We start from the raw sequence: 25021 nt of genomic DNA on the forward strand, positions 1-25021 counted from the left end.
GTAAAAAAAACAGTTGTGTGTTCAAATTCACTTCCAGAGACCTGAGCACAAAATCTAGGTTGGCACGCCCGTGCAGTACTGAAGGAGTGCTGCACTATCAACGGTGCTGTCTTTTGGATGAGACATTAACTGAGGTCCTGTCTGCCCTCTGGTGACATAAAAGATCCCATGGCACGTTCCAAGAAGAACAGATCAGATTCTCCTCATGTCCTAAGCACTACTTACCCCTTAATAGTTCCAGGGATGGGGGATTTTAGTTACAAGGTTAGGTTGGAAAAGCTGGGATTGTTCTCCCTGGAACAAAGGAGATTGAGGGGAGATTTGATGGAGGTGTACAAGATTATGACTTAGATAAATTAGAGAAGGAGAAACTGTTTCCATTAACTGATGGTATCCAGGATTAGGGAACTTTTTTATGCAGCGAGTGGTAATGACCTGAAACTCGCTGCCCACGAGGGTGGTGGATTTTGAAAGGAAATTGGATGGGCACTTGATGCCTGGCTGCGGGAATCAAATAGGGGAGTGGGACCGAGTGGTTAGCTCCGTGGAGAACCGGCATGGTCTCGATGAGCCTTCGATGCCATATATGACTCTATGACAATCAACATAACTCATCCACAGATTATCTGTATAGTCATTATTGCATTGTTGTTCATGGTACTTTGTGAATTGGCTACAATGTTTCATACATTAAAATAGTGACTACATTTCAAAAGCACTTTGGGATTTCCTGAGGTTGTGAAAGATGCTTTACAAATACAAGTCTTTCTTTCTCTGCATCTGGCAGTGCCATACCTCAGTGATTTTCAAACTTTATTAGTTGAGGGACCCCTTTCCAAATGGATTTAAAATCATGGATCCCTATGTAAATAATAATATGTCATTAAAATACATGGGCTAACTTGTATTTTGGCTCCTTTTCTTTTGAGGTTAATTAGTAGCATGTAGTACTTTTTTTTAAAAGTCACCTCTCTTGCACAAGGCTGAACTCATCTGGCACCCACCCCAGCCTAGGTAACTGCGGGTCTACCTGGTGATCTTCCTGCTGCTCTCAGTGCTCCGTCCATGTGTGCTCCACTCCGAGGTGAGACAGCCAGCCCATTCTGTGCTGCACATGTGGCAACCACACTCTGCTCCTGCCTCCTGGCTCACACCAAGCCTGCCTCCAGCTGTCTGCATGCTGTTCGACTATTTTGCACACCTCCAGAATGACACTGCTGACCCCAGTTTGAGAAACACTGATGTATCTGAACGGATGTACTTGATGCAATACTAGGTGGTGCCTGAAATAGAAAATCTTCTATTCTCCAGCACTACCATCTCTCAAGATCTCAAGATTGGACACCAAAAAAGTAATTTAAAGAGAAGTATGTGGTGAATGTTAAAATTTCACATAACTTAGCTGCGAGAGTTTTTCAAAAATCTATTTTGGGGTGGTGTGGGTGGGTGGCTTAAGATAGCATTTGAGCTTTATAATACATGTGGAAGTGTGTTCAGATGACCATTTCAATGATGATGGTGAATTCTCTCATACATTGTTTCAGACCAGAATTGCCCTTTGAATGGGTTGTCACCTTCCAAATCTGGTTGTGGTCTCAACTCCACTTTCCTGTCTGTCCCCCATAACCCTTGACTCCCTTGTCTTATCAAAAATCTATCTAACTCAACCTTGAATAAATTCAATGACCCAGCCTCCACTCTTTTCTGGGGAAGAGAATTCCACAGACTAATGGCCCTCTGCGAGAAAAAAATTCTCCTTCCCCATCTTAAAAGGGAGACCTCTTATTCTTCATCTCTGTCCCCTAGTTCTAGTCTCCCCTACAAGAGGAAACATCCTCCCGGTATCCACTCTATCAAGTTCCCTCAGGATCTTGTATGTTTCAGTAAGGTCACCTCATTCTTTTAAACTCCACTGGGTAAAGGTCCAACCTGTTCAACCTTTCTTCATAAGATAAGTCCTTCATCCCAGGAATAAGTCAAGTGAACCTTCTCTGAACTGCCTCTAATGCAATTATACCCTTTTTCAAATATGGAGACCAAAACTGTGCATAATACTCCAGATGTGGTCTCACCAAGGTCCTGTACAGCTGCAGTAAAAGTTCCCTAGTTTTATACTCGATTCCTCTTGCAATAAATGCCAACATTCCATTTGCCTTCCTAATCATTTGCTGTACCTGCATATTAACCTTTTGTGATTCATGTACCAGGCTTGTATTCCTGCTTCCGTGTCGTTACCTCTGATGTCCCCCAAAGATTTGTCCTTGGTCCCCTCCTATTTCTCATCTGCATGCTTCCCCTTGGTAACATAATCCGAAAACATGTCAGTTTTCACGTGGAAGCTAACGACACCCAGCTCTACCTCACCGCCAACTCTCTCAACCCCTCTACTGTCTGTGAATTGTCAGACTACTTGTATGAAGTCCAGTACTGGGTGAGCAGAAATTTCCCCCAATTAAAAATCAGGAAGACTGAGCCCATTGTCTTCAGTCCCTACCACAAATTCCGCTCCCTTGCTACCAACTCCATCGTTCTCCCTGGCAACTGTCTGAGGTTGCATTCGGCTGTTTACAAAATGGTGTCGTATTTGACCCAGAGATGAGATTTCAACCACATATCCATGCTATCACTAAGACTGCCTAGCTCCACCTCATAACATTGCCTGACTCTGCCCCTGCCTCAGCTCATCTGGTGCTGAATCCCTCATTCATGCCTTTGTTACTTCCAGCTTTGACTGTTCCAAAGCACTCCTGGGCTGGCATCCCACGCTTTACCCTCCATTAACTTAAGGTAATTCAAAGCTCTGCTGCACACGTCCTAACTCGCAGTAAATTCCATTCACTGATCATCCCCATGCTCGCTGACCTGCACTGGTTTCCAATTCAGCAACTCCTTGATTTTAAAAGTCTCATCCTTGTCTTTAAATCCCTCTATAGCCTTGCCTCTCTCTATCATCTCTTCCAGCCTCATAACCCTCCTATCTGTGCTCTTTTAACTCTGGCCTCTTGAGAATCCCTGATTTTAATCATGCTACCATTGGTGGTCAGCTGCCTGACCCTAAGCCCTGGAATTTCTTCCCTAAACTTCCCTGCCTCTCTACTTCACTTTCCTCCTTTATGACTCTCCTTAAAATCTACAACTTGGAACAAACTTTTGGTCATCTTCTCTAATATCTCCTTCTGTGGCTAGGTGCTTTATTTTGTTTTATAATGCCCCTGTGAAGGGCCTTGGAACATTTTATTACATTAAAGGTGCTATATAAAAACAAGTTGTTGTCTGAAAGCTTTTAAAATACAAAACTCAGGGATAGTTAAACAGCAGCAGACCTTGTAATAAGACATCTGCTTGTACTGTACTAGATATTAAGTACAACAGGCTGGTTCGATGAACTTGACTTGTTTATCTTGAGACTAACTGGCCTGTCCTCCGTTTCCAGAGAACAGAATAATCAGCCCATTGTTAGTGCAGGTGCCAGAAAATTCAAGATTCAAGTAATCAGTTTGACTTGTGTATTCTTTTAGGTTACATTCTTCCAACAACCAATAGTGCTGCACCTGAGGCAGGATTACAGCAGGAAGACTGTGCCTTTTCACCAAGTGTTGAAGGGCCTTTGGAGCACTATGAAATATTGGTCAGACAAGGCAACATAAATCGTGATGACCACCAAAGAACGGTTGTGCAGTGTTTACAGAAGCTTCATGAAGCACTTAAAGGATACAATCCTGGTCAGCAAAATTTCTTTTCAAAGGTGAGATGAGAAGTTGAAATATCAGAAGTCCAGGTGTCATCAGGTGAGCACATCAGACAGTTTTAGGAAGCTGCAAAGAAGCAATACAGTATAACATTTAATTGTGGTCTATAATATACTTCGTTGCCTTTTGGTATCCCTTTGCTTATTTTATAAATCTTAACGAGATCTGTAGGAATTCACAAATAGATATTTTCTATCCCAACTTATCTAATATAGTAATGTTACATTGTTGAAATTTGATGGTGATAATTACATAAATAATAAAATGATTAGAGCCTCACAGTGATTTTTGCAGCTGTAAGCCATATGAACTCTATCCTCTGGACATCCTTCCCAAAACTTCTCTGTCTTGCTGCCCTCCCCACCTTTTCAAAGCCTTCTCAAAACATCTCTTTCGACCACACATTCAGTTACCCCTCCTAATTTATTTACTGCTGCTTGTCTGGTTTTTTTTGTGTTTCTTCTTAGAACCATGGAACATTGTTACTATGTTAAGGGCACTATGCAAATACAAGTTTTGTTAGTCCTTATCCAGAGCAATGCAATTGGCCTCAGTACCATTGGGTTGGAGAGGTGAAAAGGAATCAGCCAGGGTATCACTCCTGATCACAATCAAGATAACCGTTTCTTGAAAGTATATGTGTGAACACTGGTTGTGGATAAGAAACATCAGCTCATCCAAAACTCTGCTGCCTGTATCCTGTCCTGCGCCATTCCTCTTGTCAATCACCCCATCCTCATTGACCTACATTGGTTCCCAGTTCCCCCAATGCTTGAAATTTAAGATTCTCATCCTTGTGCTTAAATGTCTTCATGGCTTCTTTGCTATCTCACTTGTCTAACCTCCTCCAGCCTGACATCTCCACCCAAATTCTCTGATCTTCTTACTCTGACCTCTTGTACATGGTCCCCCGCCCCCCCCCCCCCCCCCCCCACCCCCGGCCATCTTTTCTGCTTCCGATCTCTTTCTCTGGAATTCCCTCTGTAAACTTCTCCACATTTTTCTGCACTTAAGGTGGCACTGTCCAATAGAAATTGCTGACTAGCCACTGATGTAGCTATGGCAACACAGTATTTGTTACATGCACTAATTTTAGTAGAAAACACCTTAAATACACTCTCAATACCGATAAATGTCTTTCACAGTGGTATATTTACTTAATAAATATCTACAACCATTCAGTAACCAAGGAAGTAAAGCACTCACAACTATCAGCGAAGGCTCACACTTTGCATTTTGTCTTACTGTTTTACCAGCAATTACACAAAAAGGTTAAAATCACAGCAGAACAGGAACAGGAGTAGGCCATTTCGTCCTTCAAGTCTGTTCAGCCGCCCTTCAATGAGATCATAGCTGATCTGCTTATTATGACAAGATTGGTTTAAGAGAAAATTATGAGCTACTATATCAGCTGACAAAATCTGCAGTACAATTTAATGCCATTTCCAAAAATGTTGGTACATATTTGCTGCTAATCTTGTGAATGAAAGAACTCCTCTGGAATTCTGCTCGGACCAAATGTATTAGGATTAAAATATTTTGAAGTAGCGGTTGCAGTAAACTTGGTGTTAAACTTTAATGTTCATAAAATTTTAACTATAACATAATGCCAGGTTTGTAGGTACAAAATCTCCCTCATTTGTGAAATGAATGCTGTTATGTGCCAGTTTAGCTGACGTGTTAGCACTCTTGCCTCTGAGCTAGCAGCTCATGTGCTCAAGACTGAGATTGGGACTTGAATGCATGACAAGAGGCTGACACCACTGCAGTAGTGAGGGATTGCTGGTTTTTCAAAGATGATGTGCTTCAGGTGAGACATTAAACCAATGTCCACTCTGCCTGTTAATGGATATTTAAATATCGCATTGTGCTATTGAAGAATAACTGGGAATTGACCAGTTTTCTGGCCGATATTTCTCCCAACAAAAACATATTAAACAATAATAACAACTTGCATCTATATAGCGCCTTTTAACATAGTAAAAATGTGTCTAGGTACTTCACAGGAGTGCAATCAGACAAAATTTGACAGTGAGCCACATGAAGAGGTCAAAGTGGTCGGTTTTAATGAATTACTTAAAGGAGGAGAGAGAGGTCGAGACATGGAGAGGTTTAGGTACTGGATCTTTATGGGATCTTGCTATACACAGTTTGGCAGTTGAATTACCCTAGATAAGAGGAGTCACTCAACTTCCAAGTAACTCATTGTATGTGATGCACGTTGGGATGTTTCAAATGGTGGCTACTTATATTGGGGCATACATGCTCCACGTGCACCAGTGGCATTTTATTACCTTGGTAAAGTAGCCATTCTTTATGTCTGGCAAGGCACCACACAAATGGCGATCCAGGCTTCCATACCACAATATGTATTGCTGGTGCTCAAATCTGTTTTCTCTTTTAAAAAAAAAAATGAGTGGTATGAGATAACCGGGTGAGTTGTATTTTGTGAAGGCACTGCAGCTCTGAACATTGGGTTGTTTTAGTTTTAGATATTTTTGCACTTTTTTGTACTTTCTCTGAGATTAGAATGCTGATCAGAACTGTGAACTTACTTATGAATGGCATTTTGCAGGATTTCTTTTGTGTTGCTCACTTTCAATTCATTTCAACATGATGAGCTTGTTTTACATATGAACATATGAATTAGGAGCAGGAGTAAACCACTCGGCCCCTCGAACCTGCTCTGCCATTCAACAAGATCATGGCTGATCTGATTGTAACCTCAATTCCACATTCCCTCCTACCCCCTTGCTTATCAAGAATCTGTCTACCTCTGCCTTAAAAGTATTCAAAGACTCTGCTTCCACCTCCTTTTGAGGAAGAGAATTCCAAAGATTCACGACCCTCTGAGAAAAAAATTCTCCTCATCTCTGCCTTAAATGGAAGACCCCTTATTTTTAAACAGACCCCCTAGTTCTAAATTCTCCCTCAAGAGGAAACATCCTTTCCCCATCCACCCTGTTAACACCCCTCAGGATCTATATGTTTAAATCAAGTCATCCCTTTTATTAAATAGGTTAGGATTGCAGAAGTTTGTCCTGAAATTGATGCAGCAGCAGTGTCGTGCGCTAACCAAATACAGAAGGAGATCATAATTTCCATTAAATTGCTTCCTGCAGATTGTGTTATTAAACCTCTGGACATTAATTTGCTCGAGGCGTGAAGCATAGAATAATTAGTGCCTAAATAGTTCCCTTTCTCACCCCTCCAAATATAACTGTAGCAGTATACAGTTATATATACAGTGGCGCAGTGGTTAGCACCGCAGCCTCACAGCTCCAGCGAACGGTGTTCAATTCTGGGTACTGCCTGTGTGGAGTTTGCAAGTTCTCCCTGTGTCTGCGTGGGTTTCCTCCGGTTTCCTCCCACATGCCAAAGACTTGCAGGTTGATAGGTAAATTGGCCATTAGCAATTGCCCCTAGTATAGGTAGGTGATAGGGAAATATAGGGACAGGTGGGTATGTGGTAGGAATATGGAATTAGTGTAGGATTAGTATAAATGGGTGGTTGATGGTCGGCACAGACTCGGTGGGCCGAAAGGCCTGTTTCAGTGCTGTATCTCTAAACTAAACTAAATGTAATTCCTCTCTGTCATACTTTAGGTGTCGTATTTTGGTATCATGCCTATGTTATTTGATGTGAGGTAGAGTTGCTCATACTGTAAACATGCGCTGATTTATTTATGTAAACCTTGTTTTTTTCTACATACAGTGGCTAAGGAAAAAAAAACATATAATTTTTTAGCAGTGAATTGGAGAAAAACATTTACTTTATTGTCTTTGAACAGATTTCTTAGAAACTCCCATATAAAGCTTTTCGATACAGATTGGTATCCTGCCCTCAGACCTGCTAATTGCAAACTCTGAGTTACAATGATCAATACCAGGAGAGATTTACTAATATCTTTTAATTCTGAAGAGGGGTAATCTCAATGTTTTCTGATGTTATTATCAATTGGACTGTACAAGTATCGATTGCTAAAAAATTGAACTTTTGCAGTGGCTTCTCTTCCCAATCCCGCACCGTTTGCTTTGGAGTCCCCTGAGGATCTATCCTTGGCCACCTCCTATTTCTCATCTACGTGCTGCCACTTGGTGACATCAGCTGGGAACACAATGCCAGTTTTCCCATGTACATTGATGACAACCAACTTGACCTCACCATTACCTCTCTCGACCCATCCACTGTCTATAAATTATCAAACTGCTTGTCCGACATCCAGTACTGGATGAGCAGAAATTTCCTCATTAGAAAGGCGGAGGTTGAGGGGGGACCTGATTGAGGTGTACAAAATCATGAGAGGTATAGACAGGGTGGATAGCAAGAAGCTTTTTCCCAGAGTGGGGGATTCAAATACTAGGGGTCACGAGTTCAAAGTGAGAGGGGAAAAGTTTAGGGGGGATATGCGTGGAAAGTTCTTTACGCAGAGGGTGGTGGGTGCCTGGAATGCGTTGCCAGCGGAGGTGGTAGATGCGAACACGATAGCATCTTTTAAGATGTATCTAGACAGATACATGAATGGGCAGGAAGCAAAGAGATACAGACCCTTCGAAAATAGGCGACATGTTTAGGTAGAGGATCTGGATCGGCGCAGGCTTGGAGGGCCGAAGGGCCTGTTTCCTGTGCTGTAATTTTTCTTTGTTCTTTTTCTTTAATTAAATATTGGAAGACTGAAGCCATTGTCTTTGGTCCCGGCTGCAAATTCTGTACCCTAACCACTGACTCCATTCCTTTCCCTGGCAATTATCTGAGGCTGAACCAGACGGCTTGCAACCTTGGTATCATATTTGACCCTGTGATAAACTTCCGACCACATATGCTGCCATTGCTAAGACTGCTTGCTTCCACCTCCGGAACATTGGGCGGCTAGTTTTTTCGGCCGGCACGAACACGATGGGCTGAATGGCCTCCTTCTGTGCCGTAATTTTTCTATGGTTCTACCTGATCTTGCTTCTACCTGAGCTCATCTGTTGCTGAAGCCCTCATCCATACCTTTGATACCTCCAGACTTGACCATCCTAATGCACTCTACCCACACTTTATCCTTCGTGAACTTGAGGTCATCCAAAACTCCGCTGCCCATGTCTTAACTTGCACCAAGTCCTTTTCACCCATCACAACTGTGCTTGCTGACTTACATTGGCTCCAGGTTTAGCAATGCTTCAATTTTAAAATTTCCATTCTTGTTTTCAAATTCCTCCATGGCCTCGTTCCTCTCTTTCTCTGTAACCTCCTCCAGCCATATAATCCTCTAAAATATCAGATCTCCTCTAATTCTGGCCTCTTGTTATCCCTGATTTTTAATCACTCCACCATTGGTGACCATTGCTTTAGCTGCCAAGTCCCGAAGAATCCTCTCTTTGACCTCTTCACCTTTCTACCTCCTTTTCCTCTGTTAAGACACTCCTTAAAACCTACCTCTTTGACAAAGCTTTTGGTCATCTGCCCTAATGCCCTTATGTGGCTCAGTGTCTAATTTTATTTGATAATGCTCCTATGAAGTGCCTTGGGACCTTTTACTACGTTAATGCCATTATACAAATATAAGTAGTTGGAACATTTTTGCTTTGTGCTAAGTAATTGTATAATCAAACTAGTTATGCACTGTTTACAGCTCTTGTTTATACTGCCTTAACAAATACATGTTAAATTAACGAGCAGGATCATGTTTCACTCTATCAAAACTAAAAGCCATCTGACATTCAAGCTGATTTGTTTGAATGCTGTCAGTCTCTTTTGTTCTTGTCTCCTGGTCATAGAGCTTGTTGTCATCAGAATGTGCTATCATAAAAAAGTAATCTGTAATTTAATTTGTATGAATGCTATGGAACTCAGAGTAGAGACCTGCAGATTCCACTAGTCATTACTACCCCAGCCAGAGCATATTCTTTCTATAGACTTCTGTTTTCTATTGCTTTAGCATGAGGAAATTCCAGGCATGGCCCACAAGCTTCTTGTGGAGCATGTGCATGAAGTCTGTTTCAACTTCAGCTCCTCAAAGTTTCAGTCTATCTCAGTTTCTTTCTCTCTCTTTCTAAGGCCATCTTCCTTTCTTAGTGTATGTGGATCTCACTTTTGAGATCTGTTTTTTTGTGTGCAGGTGGGGTGGCCTTGCAGTTTTGTGTGTGTGGGCTTGCCTTTTTGTGTACGAGCATCCATATCACTTGTGGTCCTCTAGAGTGTTTGGAAATCCCTGCCTTAGTAGATATCTACCATGGTCAAGCAACAACTGAGAGCAGCAAAACGTTGAAAAAAAGAGTCGAAAATATGTACAGTACATTTCATTTTGCTTAGTTACTTCTGAAAACATCTGTTCCTTGTGTTCGCAGTTTTTTCAAAGATCTAAACCTCCCAAAGGCCTTTATGTGTACGGAGATGTTGGTAAGTCTCGATCGTAATTGTTCTGCACTCTGACATGTTAACCTGCCATTCCATATTTTAGCTGCTATTGATTTGACTAATGTATGTTTTTCTCATACATTTCCAATCTATAATAATCCATTAGCTGATCTTCCATTGTGCTGTATGACCAGGTGAAGTGGGATCAGAGGCCGTGGATATTTGAGCCAGAGTGCGCAGGCATAGTTCACTTCCCATTTTAAAATCCTATATTCGATCATTATATTGATATAACAATTTGATTTTATATCAATAGCTATAGTTAAATATCAAAACTCAAAGCAATTTGGAAAGCACAGAAGTCGAGTCGGTTAGAAATAGGAGATTCTCTGCAATATAGATTGAAGAGGTAAGACATGCAAAACAGAGATGCTACAATACCACCATTAATAGGAGAGTGTAATTGACAGTGTCCCAAGTTTACCTGGACATAATGGGGAAAACTTGACAAGGGGTATGTGCAGATGTAAGATTTTTAATATTTTGTAGATATTTGCTGGATTTTGGATTTTTTTTGAGAGATGAAGAGGTGCTTACTGAGATTAGAAATGTTACTATTACAATAGAAGTGATTTACACTGTAGTAAAGCATTCTAATGTCATGTTTAATAGCAGCACTAGATAATCATCCTAAGATCACCCAACCCTCCAGTCATGCCAAATTCCAGGGGAACCCTTCCCAGTGCTCTCAGAAACAGAGGGTTCCTGTATCACCAAAATATTACTAAAAATCCCAGAATACCAAAGAATAAAAACAGATTTTGTCTTATTCAGCGGAACTACTAATCATAGTCATAATTCAGTTCATTGTGAGGTATGCCACAGGAGATCTCCTCGCATTCTTAAATTGTTTTCCCAAGTTGTCCCAACTGGACACTTTTTGAATGGTGTCCAATTTGAATATATTCACTCCATTGAGCATTTGAACATTATACAAGTGAGAATAATAGTGTGGAATAAACTGAATGAAACTTCTTTGGATCTTCATCATGGGAGGAAGGGGGGGAAAAAAATGTTAATGCCAAAATACTTGAACTGCGTTAATGTAGAAATAAAGCAGCACTATTCAAAAACACTTACTGTGAGGTTTGTTTGAAGGATACTGTGTTCTGTTGCTTCAATGCTGCTTTATAATTTTACATTTCATGGGGGTGGGGCAGGGTACAGAGGCTGCAGGTTGATAAATGTTGGGTTTACTGTCTTTACTAGTCAGCATGATAAAGTCACGCGTTTCTTTACTTCAGTTCGTTAGTTTCACAATAGATCCCAGCAGACATTGCTCAACAGAACTGACTGGATGAGGTACTCTTTGTTTTGAAGTTACAAAGAAGGAATAAGTAGATTACATATGGAAAAAGGAAGCTTGTTACTCATGCCAAATTCATCCTGTTCTCATACATATGAATTAGGAGCAGAAGTCGGCCATTCAGCCCCTCAAGCCTGCTCCACCTTTCAATAAGATTGTGGCGGATCTGTTTGTGTCTCGAATTCCCCACTCCCATCTACTCCCGATAACCTTCGATTCCCTTGCCTAACCAGAATCTATCCAACTCTGCCTTAAAAAAATTCAATGACCCTGCCTCCACCACCTTCTGAGGCAGAAGGTTCCAAAGTCACACAACCCTCAGAGAAAAACATTCTCCTCATCTCTGTCCTAAAAGGGCGACCCCTAATTTTAAAACAGTGCCCCCTAGTTCTGGACTCAGCCACAAGAACATAAGAACTAGGAGTAGGCAATTCAGCCCCATGAGCCTGCTCCGCCATTCAATATGATCATGGCTGATCTCATCTCGGCCTCAACTCCACTTTCCTGCCCGTTCTCCATAACCCTTCAACCCTTTACTAATTAAAAATCTGTCTATCTCCTCCTTAAATTTACTCAATGTCCTGGCATCCACCGCACTCTGGAGTAGTGAATTCCACAGCCTCACGACCCTTTGAGAGAAGTAATTTCTCCTCATCTCTGTTTTAAATCTGCTACCCCTTATCCTAAAACTATGACCTCTCGTTCTAGATTGCCCCACAAGAGGAAACATCCTCTCTCTGTCTACTTTGTCAATCCCCTTAATCATCATATGTACCTCAATTAGATCTCCTCTCATTCTTCTAAACTCTAGAAAGTAAAGGCCTAAATTGCTCAATCTCTCTTCATAAGACAAACCCTTCATCTCTGGAATCAATCTAGTGAACCTCCTCTGAACTGCCTCCAATGCAACTACATCCCCCCTCAAGTAAGGAGACCAAAACTGGATGCAATACTCCAGGTGCGATCTCACTAATGCCTTGTACGGTTGCAGCAACACTTCCCTACTTTTATACTGTATTCCTTTAGCAATAAATGTCAAAATTCCATTTGCCTTCCTTATTACCTGTTGCAGCTGCATACTAGTTTTCTGTGATTCATGCACGAGGACACCCAGATCCCTCTGCATCGAAGCACTCTGAAGTTTCTCTCCATTTAGATAATAATTTGCCTTTCTATTCTTCCGACCAAATGCATAACCTCACACTTATCCCACGTTAAATTCCGTCTACCAAATTTTGGCCCATTCACCGAACCTATCCATATCCATTTGTAAATTTCTTATTTCTTTATTGCAACTTACTATCCCACCTATTTTAGTGTCATCTGTAAATTTGGCTATAGTACCTTCTATCCCTGCAAAAGAGGAAACATCCTTTCCACATCCACCTTGACAAGGCTGTTCAGGATCTTATAAACTTCTATCAAGTCTCCCCTCACTCTTCTAGACTCCAGTGAAAATAAGCCCATTCTGTCCAACCTTTCCTCATAAGACAAGCCGCTCATTCCAGGTATCAATCTAGTAAACCTCCTCTGAATTGCCTCCAACGCACTCACATCCTTCCTTAAATAATGAGACCTAAACTGCACACAGTATTTGGGATGTGGTCTCACCAAAGCCTTGTATAACTGAAGCATAACACCCTTACTTTTATTTTCTATTCCTCTTGTAATAAAGGATCACATTCCATTAGCCATCTTTATGACTTGCTATACCTGCATACTAACTTTTTGTGACTCATGCATTAGAACATCTAGATCCCCCTGCACCTCGGAATTCTGCAGTTGTTTTCTTTTTAAATAATACTCTGCTTTTTTATTCTTCCTGCCAAAGTGAACAACTTCACATTTTCCCACATTATACTCCATCTGCCAGATTTTTACCCACTCACTCAACCTATCTATATCAATCTGCAACCTCCTTATGTCCTCTTCACAACATACTTTCCTACCTATCTTTGTGTCATCTGTAAATTTAGCTACCAAGCCATTGCTCCCCTCATCTAAGTCATTGATATAAATTATAAAAAGAACTGAAGTGGCAAGGAGGAACATATGTTCTGACAACACTGGGGTTTTGGTGTTGGGCAGTGTGAGGTGCAACAGGATAATGAGATCAGACAACCCCAGTGAACCAGTTCAGGGATGGATGGTTTAAAATTGGAGCAATGGAAGAGCTGCTGAGGCACCATTAGAAGTAGCTGTAGCTATAGTCGTGAAAGGTACTGCAATGGTGCCATTAGTTTTTTTTAAAATTGATTCATGGAATGTTGGCGTCGCTGGTTTGTCAGCAAATATTGCACATCCCTGCTTGTCCTTAAAGTGATGGTGAGCTGCCTTCTTGAACTACTGCAGTCCATGTTATGGTACGACCGCTCAGGACAAAGCCCCCAATCAAAATGGATGATTCTGATTGTGGTGGGAGCAACGCACTGTCAATTCAGTCCTGCTGCTCCACAGGTCGCATAACATTTTTTCTTTAAGATTTCCAAATCAAAGAAAGCAGCAGCCAAATTGAGTAATCTAGTAACACCTGAATGAGGTGAAGTAAACCAGATATATTTAAAGAGCAACAAATTAACTGTTTGTTAAAAAGAACTAAAATTTTAAACCTTACTAAGATAAACCAATATCTAAAGACCTCATAACTTATTTAAAGAATCTAACTCCTGCAGTCACATACATATACCCAAAATGACGGTAGTTTGGTGTTTAATTAGCTGCCCAAAAATTAGAAATAACAATAAAGTCTTTGCAGATTTACATTCCTGATGAAGTGGAATCTTCCAATGTGGAACTGTCCAAGGTTGCTTGAAGTCCTCGCGGCCGTCCGATGGGAAAAAAAAACAAGTTCCTCAACCATAGGAAAGCCAGCAGTTGGGGCGGCACAGTGGCGCTGGGGTTAGCACTGCAGCCTCACAGCTCCAGGGACCCGGGTTCAATTCTGGGTACTGCCTGTGCGGAGTTTGCAAGTTCTCCCTGTGACTGCGTGGGTTTTCGCCGGGTGCTCCAGTTTCCTCCCACCACCAAAGACTTGCAGTTGATAAGGTAAATTGGCCATTGTAAATTGCCCCTAGTGTAGGTAGGGAATATGGGATTATTGTAGGGTTAGTATAAATGGGTGGTTCTTGGTTGGCACAGACTCGGTGGGCCGAAGGGCCTGTTTCAGTGCTGTATCTCTATATAAAATAAAGTCCAGTTCAGCAGTCAAAGTGCCACTCTTCCTTTTCCAACAATGAACACTGATCAACAATTTTTTTTTTTAAAGAATTAATCTGGCTAGACTCTTCAGAATTCTGAGAGAGAATAATAAATAGGGTTTAGGATGTGGAAGCTTTGGAAAGGGTGCAGAGGAGATTTACTAGGATGTTGCCTGGTATGGAGGGGAAGATCTTACGAGGAAAGGCTGAGGGACTTGAGGTTGTTTTCGTTGGAGAGAAGGAGGAGGAGAGGTGACTTAATAGAGACATATAAGATAATCAGAGGGTTAGATAGGGTGGATAGTGAGAGTCTTTTTCCTCGGATGGTGATGGCAAACACGAGGGGACATAGCTTTAGGTTGAGGGGTGATAGATATAGGACAGATGTTAGAGGTAGTTTCTTTACTCCGAGAGTAGTAGGGGCGTGGAACGCCCTGCCTGCAACAGTAGTAGACTCGCCAACTTTAAGGGCATTTTAAGTGGTCATTGGATAGACATGTGGATGAAAATGGAATAGTGTAGGTCAGATGGTTTCACAGATCGGCGCAACATCGAGGGCCGAAGGGCCTGTACTGCGCTGTAATGTTCTAATTCTAATTCTAAATAGACTGAGAGGGCTCTCCTATTTCCTTCAGTACATACTGGCAGAACAGTCTGTGACCCAACTGACTCTGAACCAACAGTTTTCAAAGTTAAACAGCAACATTGTATGCCCTGTTCTCGCTCTCTGTATGGCCGTATCCAGGGCCACCAAGATGCACTTTCCAGTAACTTCTGAAGCTGGCTGCCTTGAAGTACTGATCTCTTAAAGGCGTACCGCAATATTTCCCGAGGAGAAGAAAAACAGGATCATGACAATGTGGAGAAGGTACTGCCACAGTGCTAATCGGGAAAGAGCTCCAGGAGTTTGGCCCATTGATGGTGAAGTAACAGCGATATATTTCCCGGTTAGGATGGTGTGTGACTTGGAGAAGCACTGAAAGATGGTGGTGTTCTCAAGTCAACTGCTCTTTTCCTTGTTGGAGGTAGAGGTTGTGGGTTTGGGAGGTGCTGAAGTGCATCGTGTAGATGGTATACACTGCAGCCATATTGTGCCGCCAGTGGAGGGATTAAATATTTCAGGTGGTGGATGGGGTGCCAATTAAACTAGCTGCTTTGTCCTGGATGGTGTCGAGCTCCTTGAGTCTTGTTGGAGCTGCACACATCCAGACAAGTGGAGAGTATTCCATCCTGCTCCTGGCTGTGTCTTGGAGGTGGTGGGAAGGCTTTGGTGTAGAATACCCAGCTTCTGACTTGCTCATTATATATGTGGCAAGTCCAGTTAAGTTTCTGGTCAATGATGACCACAAGATGTCAGTGTGGGCCATTCAACTGCAAGTTCCTCTCCAGCCCTGAGCAGATGTCCCGAACCCTGGCACTGGGCAGGCAACACAGCCTTCTGGACTCTCACTCTTTGCTGCAGAGAACAGTGTCAATCCCCTTCACTACCACTACTTTCCTTTTTGCTCCCTCTGCTTGAATGGCTTCTTGTACTATGGTGCCATGGCAAATCTTCTCATCCGCCCTGCAGGCCTCGCTTTCGTCCACACAGGATGCAAGCACCTCAAACCTTTTTGACAATTGCAAAGGCTGAATCTACTCCACTACTGTCTGTTCAGTCCCTTTACCTGCCTCACTCACAGTCACACCCTCCTGTCCCTCACTGCTGACCAAAGCAGATGACCCTATTCTACGGGGGGGGGGGGGGGGGGGGTGACCGTCTTCTGGTACAAAGTGTCCAGGTATCTCTCCCCATCCCTTATGTTGCGGGGTGTCTGCAGTTCAGCTTCCAGATCAGTAATCCTGATCTGGAATTCCTCTTGATGCTTACACTTTCCGCAGATGTGTTTGTCCTGGATTGCGTTGGCGTCCAGAAGATCCACATTCCAGAGCTGCAACACAACACCCATCCTGCCATTGTTACTTATGTTATTTAGTTAATTTACTTTAATTACTTTCTTAATTAACTTAGAATAATTCGGATGTATACTACAACTTAGTGTGCTTATTAAATGCGAGTACCACCTACAACTAAGAGTTATACGTTTCTTAATTACACAGGTATGTGTTTTAGTTATTTATTTTAAAGTTTTTGTTCTTTTTATTTATAGATCTTCTCTAACTCCGGTGTCCTAAACTGACTAATAACACCTTGTCCCTTTCACTAGGCACTTACCAGCCAATCAACTTACTAATTACTAAACTTTACTAATACTAATAAAAGCTTACAATCTCGCTCTCTCACTCTCTGTATTCTGAAGATGGTTGCGAATGCTTCATCCTTGTCTGTAGTATTTGCATGCTGGGCTCCATCATCGTTGAGGATGGGGACATTCATGGAGCCTTCTCTTCCTGTTTTATTGTCCACCACCATTCACGACTATATGTGGCTGCACTGCTGAGCTTTGATTTGATCTGTTGGTTGTGCGAACACTTAGTTCTGTCTATAACTTGCTGCTTCCACTGGAAGGAGGCAAGTTGCATTGTAGCTTCACGAGGTTGGCATCTCTTCTTTAGGTACACCTGATGCTGCTCTTGGTATGTACTCTTCATTGTACCAGAATAGCTCATTGCGCCTCATGCATACCCCCTTTATAACTGCTAGATCTGTCCTGAATCTATCCCATTTAACACAGTGGTAATGTCACGGAACATGATGGAGAATTGTCCGCAGTAGGAAGATGGGACTTCATGTGTAGTCAAGAGGGAGTGGTCCTGACTACTACCAATACTGTCATGGACAGGTACATCTGCAATAGGTGCATTGGTGGGGTCAAATCAAGTAAGGTTTTTTCCCTGGTGTTGGTTGGCTCTCCACCTGCCGTAATCCCAGTCTGGCAAATATGTCCTTCAGGACTTGGCCAAGTCAGTCAGTAGGGGCGTTACTTAGCCACTCTTGGTGGTGGACTTTCAGGTCAACCACATTTTGTGCCCTTTCTACTCTCAATATTTCTTCCAAGTGGTGTTATACATGGTGGAGCACTGATTCAGCAGCTGAGGGAGGGCAGTAGATGGTAATTAGCATGAGTCTTTTTGCCCAGATTTGATTTGATCCCATGAGACTTAATTGGGTCCAGACTCAATGTTGAGAATTCCCAGGGTCACTCTGTCCTGACTGTGCTGCCACCTCTGGTGAGTCTGTCGGGCCTAAGGGACTGAATATACTTGGGGATAGTGATGGAAGAGTCTGGGATGTTGGCAGATAGGTAAGACTCTGTGAGTATAACTGTCAGTACAACTCTCCCAGTCTCCAGATGTTAGTGAGAAGAACTTTGCAGGGATGACTGGCCTGTGTACCTTTGTTGTGCCTGAATTTGAAGCCTAGGTAAATGCCAGGTGTCCAGTTTTATTCATATTATGCATTTTCATAGTGGTTTAGAGTCATAGAGTAATTCTTTTGGGCCTCCTTATCTCGAGAGACAATGGATACGCGCCTGGAGGTGGTCAGTGGTTTGTGAAGCAGCGCCTGGAGTGGCTATAAAGGCCAATTCTGGAGTGACAGGCTCTTCCACAGGTGCTGCAGAGAAATTTGTTTGTTGGGGCTGTTGCACAGTTGGCTCTCCCCTTGCGCCTCTGTCTTTTTTCCTGCCAACTACTAAGTCTCTTCGACTCGCCACAATTTAGCCCTGTCTTTATGGCTGCCCGCCAGCTCTGGCGAATGCTGGCAACTGACTCCCACGACTTGTGATCAATGTCACACGATTTCATGTCGCGTTTGCAGACGTCTTTATAACGGAGACATGGACGGCCGGTGGGTCTGATACCAGTGGCGAGCTCGCTGTACAATGTGTCTTTGGGGATCCTGCCATCTTCCATGCGGCTCACATGGCCAAGCCATCTCAAGCGCCGCTGACTCAGTAGTGTGTATAAGCTGGGGGTGTTGGCCGCTTCAAGGACTTCTGTGTTGGAGATATAGTCCTGCCACCTGATGCCAAGTATTCTCCGAAGGCAGCGAAGATGGAATGAATTGAGACGTCGCTCTTGGCTGGCATACGTTGTCCAGGCCTCGCTGCCGTAGAGCAAGGTACTGAGGACACAGGCCTGATACACTCGGACTTTTGTGTTCCGTGTCAGTGCGCCATTTTCCCACACTCTCTTGGCCAGTCTGGACATAGCAGTGGAAGCCTTACCCATGCGCTTGTTGATTTCTGCATCTAGAGACAGGTTACTGGTGATAGTTGAGCCTAGGTAGGTGAACTCTTGAACCACTTCCAGAGCGTGGTCGCCAATATTGATGGATGGAGCATTTCTGACATCCTGCCCCATGATGTTCGTTTTCTTGAGGCTGATGGTTAGGCCAAATTCATTGCAGGCAGACGCAAACCTGTCGATGAGACTCTGCAGGCATTCTTCAGTGTGAGATGTTAAAGCAGCATCGTCAGCAAAGAGGAGTTCTCTGATGAGGACTTTCCGTACTTTGGACTTCGCTCTTAGACGGGCAAGGTTGAACAACCTGCCCCCTGATCTTGTGTGGAGGAAAATTCCTTCTTCAGAGGATTTGAACGCATGTGAAAGCAGCAGGGAGAAGAAAATCCCAAAAAGTGTGGGTGCGAGAACACAGCCCTGTTTCACACCACTCAGGATAGGAAAGGGCTATACAGCACAGAAATAGGCCTCTCGGCCCATCGTGTCTGTGCCAGCCATCAAGCACCTAACTATTCTAGTCCCATTTTCCAGCACTTGGCCCGTAGCGTTGTATGCTATGGCATTTCAAGTGCTCATCTAAATACTTCTTAAATGTTGTGAGGGTTCCTGCCTCTACCGCCCCTTTAGGCAGTGTATTCCAGATTCCAACCACCCTCTGGGTGAAAATTTTTTTCCTCAAATTCCCTCTAAACCTCCTGCCCGTTACCTTAAATCTATGCTCCCTGGTTCTTGACCCCTCCGCTAAGGAGAAAAATCTCTTCCTATCTAACCTATCAATATCCCTCATAATTTTGTATACCTCAATCATGTCCCCCCTCATTCTTCTCTGTTCGAAGGAAAACAACTCTAGTCTTTTTAGTCTCTCTTCATAGCTGAAATGCTCCAGCCCAGGCAACATCCTGGTGAATCTTCTCTGCACCCTCTCCAGTGTAATCACATCCTTCCTATAGTGTGGTGCCCAGAACTGTACACGGTACTCCAGCTGTGGCCTAACCAGCGTTTTATACAGCTCCATCATAACCTCCCTGCTCTTATAGTCTATGCCTCGGCTAATAAAGGCAAGTATCCCATATGCCTTCCTAACCACCTTATCTACCTGTGCTGCTGCCTTCAGTGATCTATGGACAAGTACACCAAGGTCCCTCTGTACTTACCAGGGTCCTACCATCCATTGTATATTCCCTTGCCTTATTAGTCCTCCCAAACTGCATCACCTCACATTTCTCAGCATTAAATTTCATTTGCCACTGCTCCACCCATCTTACCAGCCCATCTATATCGTCCTGTAATCTAAGACTTTCCTCCTCACTATTTACGACACCACCAATTTCGTGTCTTCTGCAAATTTACTTATCGTACCTCCTATATTCACGTCTAGATCATTAATGTACACTACAAACAGCAAGGGTCCCAGCACTGATCCCTGTGGCACACCACTGGTCGCAGGCTTCCACTTGCAAAAACAACCCTCGATCATTACCCTGTTTCCTGCCACTAAGCCAATTTTGGATCCAATTTGTCAAATTGCCCTGGATCCCATGGGCTCTTACCTTCTTAACCAATCTCCCATGCGGGACCTTATCAAAAGCCTTACTGAAGTCCATGTAGACTACATCAACTGCTTTACCCTCATCTACACTTCCAGTCACCTCTTCGAAGAATTCAATCAAGTTAGTTAGGCACGATCTCCCCATGGCAAAGCTGTGCTGACTATCCCTGATTATTCCCTGCCTCTCCAATTGGAGATTAATCCTGTCCCTCAGAATTTTTTCCAATAGTTTCCCAACAACTGATGTTAGACTCACCGGCCTGTAATTACCTGGTCTATCCCTGCTACCCTTCTTGAATAATGGTACCACATTGGCTGTCCTCCAGTCCTCTGGCACCTCTCCCGTGGCCAGAGAGGATCTGAAAAATTTGTGTCAGAGCCCCTGCAATCACCTCCCTTGCCTCACATAACAGCCTGGGATACATCTCATCTGGGCCTCTGGATTTATCCACTTTTAAGCCCACTAAAACATCTAATACTTCCTCCCTTTCAATGTTAATATGTTCAAGTATATCGCAATCCCCCCTCCCTGATCTCTACACCTACATCATCATTCTCCACAGTGAAAACAGATGAAAAGTAATCATTTAAAACCTCACCTATGTCCTCCAGCTCCACACACCCATTGCCACTTTGGTCCCTAATGGGCCCTACTCTTTCCCTGGTTATCCTCTTGCCCTTAATATACTTATAAAACGCCTTAGGATTTTCCTTTATCTTGCCCGCCAATGTTTATTCACGTCCCTTTCTCGCTCTCCCAATTACTTTTTAAAGTACCCCCCTACACTTCCTATACTCCTCTAGGGCCTCTGCTGTTTTCAACCCTCCGAATCTGCCATAAGCCTCCTTTTTTTTCCTGATCCCATACTCTATAACCCTTGACCTCCAGGGTTCCCTGGACTTGATGGTCCTACCCTTCACCTTAACGGGTACATGTTGGCTCTGAACCCTCACTATTTCCTCTTTGAATGACTCCCACTGGCCTGATGTAGACTTTCCTACAAGTAGCTGCTCCCAGTCCACTTTGGCTCGATCCTGTTTTATCAAATTCAAATCGATCTTCCCCCAATTCAGTACCTTTATTTCTGGCCCAACTTTGTCCTTTTCCATAACTACTGTAAATCTTACAAAGTTATGGTCACTGTCCCCGAAATGCACCCCCACTGATAGTTCTACCACTTGTCCAGCTTCATTCCCTAGGATTATGTCCAGGACTGCCCCTTCTCTTGTAGGACTTTCTATGTACTGGCTCAAAAAGCTCTCCTCTATGCATGTTAAGAATTCCTCCCCCTTTAAGCCTTTTGCAGTAAGACTATCCCAGTTGATATTAGGTCAGTTGAAATCCCCTACTATTATTACCCTAATATTTTTACACCTCTCTGAGATTTACCTACATATCTGTTTCTCTATCTCTCTCTGACTGTTTGGAGGCCTGTAGTACACTCCCAGCCAAGTGATTGCCCCCCTTTTGTTCTTAAGTTCTACCCATATGGCCTCATTTGAGGAACCTTCTAAGATATCATCGCTCCTTACTGCAGTAATTGACTCCTTGATCAATAGTACAATGCCACCTCCTCTTTTATCCCCTCCCCTGTTGCACCTGAAGATTCTATACCCTGGAATATTAAGTTGCCAATCCTGTCCCTCCCTCAGCCACATCTCTGTGATAGCAATAATATAATAATCCCATGTGCTAATCAATGCTCTCAATTCATCTGCCTTATTAGTAAGACTCCTTGCATTAAAGTAAATGCAATCAGCCTTGCATTTTTCACTTGTGCCTTAACAGGCTCTGCCTTCTAGACTGACTCAGTTTCTCTTCTATATTTAGCTGTGCCTAATACAACTGAGTGGCTCGTTAGACCATTTCAGAGGGCAATGGGCCAGACCAGAGAAGGACAGCAGATTTCCTTCCGTGGAGGACATTAGTGAACTAGATAGGTTTTTAAGACAATCCTGTCATTGCATGGTCACAACTAGCTTTTTTAATTCCAGATTTATTTAATTAACAGAATTTAAACTACTATGGTGGGATTTGAACTCGTGTCTCTGGATTACTAGCCTATAACAACCACTGTGCTACTGTACTCGTTACATTGATTCGTAAAGAAAGTGAGAAAACCATCTCCGTTTAAAAATAAATTTCTTCCATGTCTATGATTTTTGTAACTGGGTGATGGCAAATCAAAATTGTTACTGGCTTTGTGGATTTTTTTTTCCTGAGATTGCCAGATAGATATGCAATGTTGGTTAACCTATGCATCTGCTACAAAATCTTCACCTCCAATCATAAACTGAAAATGAAGGTTGATATATTATAATCCTTACTTCTATGTAAAAATCTAATAAATTGATAAAATGTCATTGCATGATTTTGTGACACAAAAGCTCTCTTGTTCTTCACAGGGACAGGGAAGACAATGGTGATGGACCTGTTTTATTCTCATGCAGCAGTTAAAAGGAAGAACCGAGTACATTTTCATGGTTTCATGCTGGATGTCCATAAAAGTAAGCTATTCTAACCAGAGCACCAAGAATGCAATACAAGGCTAAAGAGGACTGTAGAGCCAAGTTCCTTTGTAGCTCCAATTGTCTACAGCACAAAGTGGTAATATGTGGGTTCATATCCATTGTTCATCATGCAATAAGTTCTCCATTTCAAATCTATCATCAGGAGGTGGGAAAGGATAACCAAGCATTGCTGTAAAGGCAAGAAAGGAAAATGGCAGTAGTCCTGAGCTACTCTCGCAAATCTCTGAAAGCTGTTTTTGGAGCACCATTAGTGGAGGCTGAGAAGAGTAGAGGCTCAGAAAGGGTCTCGGTCTTTCTGGTCAGGAAATAAATGTGGTGGAGGGTAATTGTTGTGCAGAAAAAGTATGAAATGTGTTTTTTGAAAGAAAATATATTTGTTGGCAGAATGTCCTTTGGTCTGAATATCTGGGTTTATATTCAGCCTAGGCTGAAGCTACAAAAGCGTTTGTTACTTAGAGTACCATGTAAAATGAGTTTGGACAGTTCTTACCGGATGTGGGCACATGATGCAAAACAGCCATGAATTTGGTGTCAATCGGCAGTTGCACTCAGGCTACAGGGAGTGCTACTGTCGAAGAAGGAAAAGTTGCCCTGGTGCAGTAGGGAATACTCTTCAAGGAACAAAAGAGCAGGAGTAGGCCATTCGGCCCTTCAAGCCTGCTGCACCATTCGATAAGATCATGGCTGATCTGGTTGTGGTATCAACTCCACTTTCCTGTCAGCCCCCCCATAACCATTGACTCCCTTGTCTATCAAAAATCTATATAACTCATCCTTGAATAAATTCAATGACTCAGCCTCCACGGCTTTGTGGGGAAGAGAATTCCACAGACTAACGACCCTCTGAGAGAAAATATTTCTCCTCATCTCTGTCTTAAAAGGGAGACCTCTTATTCTTAAACTCTGTCACCTAGTTCTAGTCTTCCCCACAAGAGGAAGCATCCTCCCGGGATCCACTCTATCAAGTCCCCTCAGGATCTTGTATGCTTCAATAAGATCACCTCTCATTCTTCTCAACTCCACTGGTTAAAGGCCCAACCTGTTGAAGCTTTCTTCATAAGGTAAGTCCTTCATCCCAGGAATAAGTCAAGTGAACCTTCTCTGAACTGCCTCTAATGCCCCCTGAAATCTTTTTTTAAATAAGGAGACACAATACTCCAGGTGTGGTCTCACCAAGGTCCTGTACAACTGCAGTAAAACTTCTCTACATTTATATTCCATTCCCCTTGCGATAAATGCCAACTTACCATATGCCTTCCTAATCACTTACCATACCTGCAAACTAACTTTTTGTGATTCATATACTAGGACACCCAGATCCCTCTGTCTCACCGAGTTCTGCAATCTCTCTCCATTTATATAGTGCACTGTTTTTCCATTCTTTCTGCCAAAGTGGACAAGTTCACATTTTCCCACATTATACTCCATTTCCAAACTTTTGCCCACTCACCTAAACTATCAATATCCCTTTGTGGACTCTTTTACCTCCTCTTGACAACTTACTTTCCTACCTATCATGGTGGCATCGGCAAATTTAGCTCCCATACTTTCGGTCTCTTCAACCAAGTCATTGATATAGATTGTAAATAGTTGAGGCCCCAGAATTGATCCCTGGGACACTCTGCTAGTAATAGCTTGCCAACCCAAAAAAGACCCATTTATCCCTACTCTCTGCTTCCTGTTAGCCAACCCAGTCCTTTATCCATGCTGATGTATTATCCCCGACACCATGCGCTCTTGTTTTGTGTAGTAACCTTTGATGTGGCACCTTATCAAATGCCTTTTGGAAATCCAAGTACACCACTTCCACAGGTTCCCCTTTACCCACCTTGCTTGTTACTTCCTCGAAGAACTCGAATAAATTAGTTAAACACGATTTCCCTTTTACAAAAGCATGTTAACTCTGCTTGATCCCATTATGATTTTCTAAGTATCCTGCTATAACCTCCTTAATAATGGATTCTAGCAATTTCCCTGTGATATATTTTAGGCTAACTGGCCTACAGTTCCCTGCTTTGTCTCCCTCCTTTCTTGAATAAAGGTGTTGCATTGCGATTTTCCAATTCGCTGGGACCCTTCCAGAATCTAAGGAATTAAGGA

At 42.8% G+C, this 25021-nt stretch overlaps 1 protein-coding gene across 2 annotated transcripts in view; it reads left to right on the forward strand.

Annotated features, from left to right (window-relative positions):
* Nucleotides 1–25021, forward strand: part of afg1lb (AFG1 like ATPase b) — a 215575-nt gene that overhangs the window by 19622 nt on the left and 170932 nt on the right. Inside the window, exons 2-4 of one of the 2 annotated variants that reach the window (XM_068027166.1) lie at nt 3519–3745; nt 10083–10134; nt 22796–22897. In XM_068027166.1, coding sequence (XP_067883267.1) covers nt 3519–3745; nt 10083–10134; nt 22796–22897 — 381 coding nt within the window. The remainder of the gene's footprint in view (nt 1–3518; nt 3746–10082; nt 10135–22795; nt 22898–25021) is intronic. The other variant, XM_068027167.1, reaches the window with a different exon arrangement.

This window comes from Heterodontus francisci, chromosome 3 (assembly GCF_036365525.1).
Source record: "Heterodontus francisci isolate sHetFra1 chromosome 3, sHetFra1.hap1, whole genome shotgun sequence".
Classification (NCBI taxonomy): Eukaryota; Metazoa; Chordata; class Chondrichthyes; order Heterodontiformes; family Heterodontidae; genus Heterodontus; species Heterodontus francisci.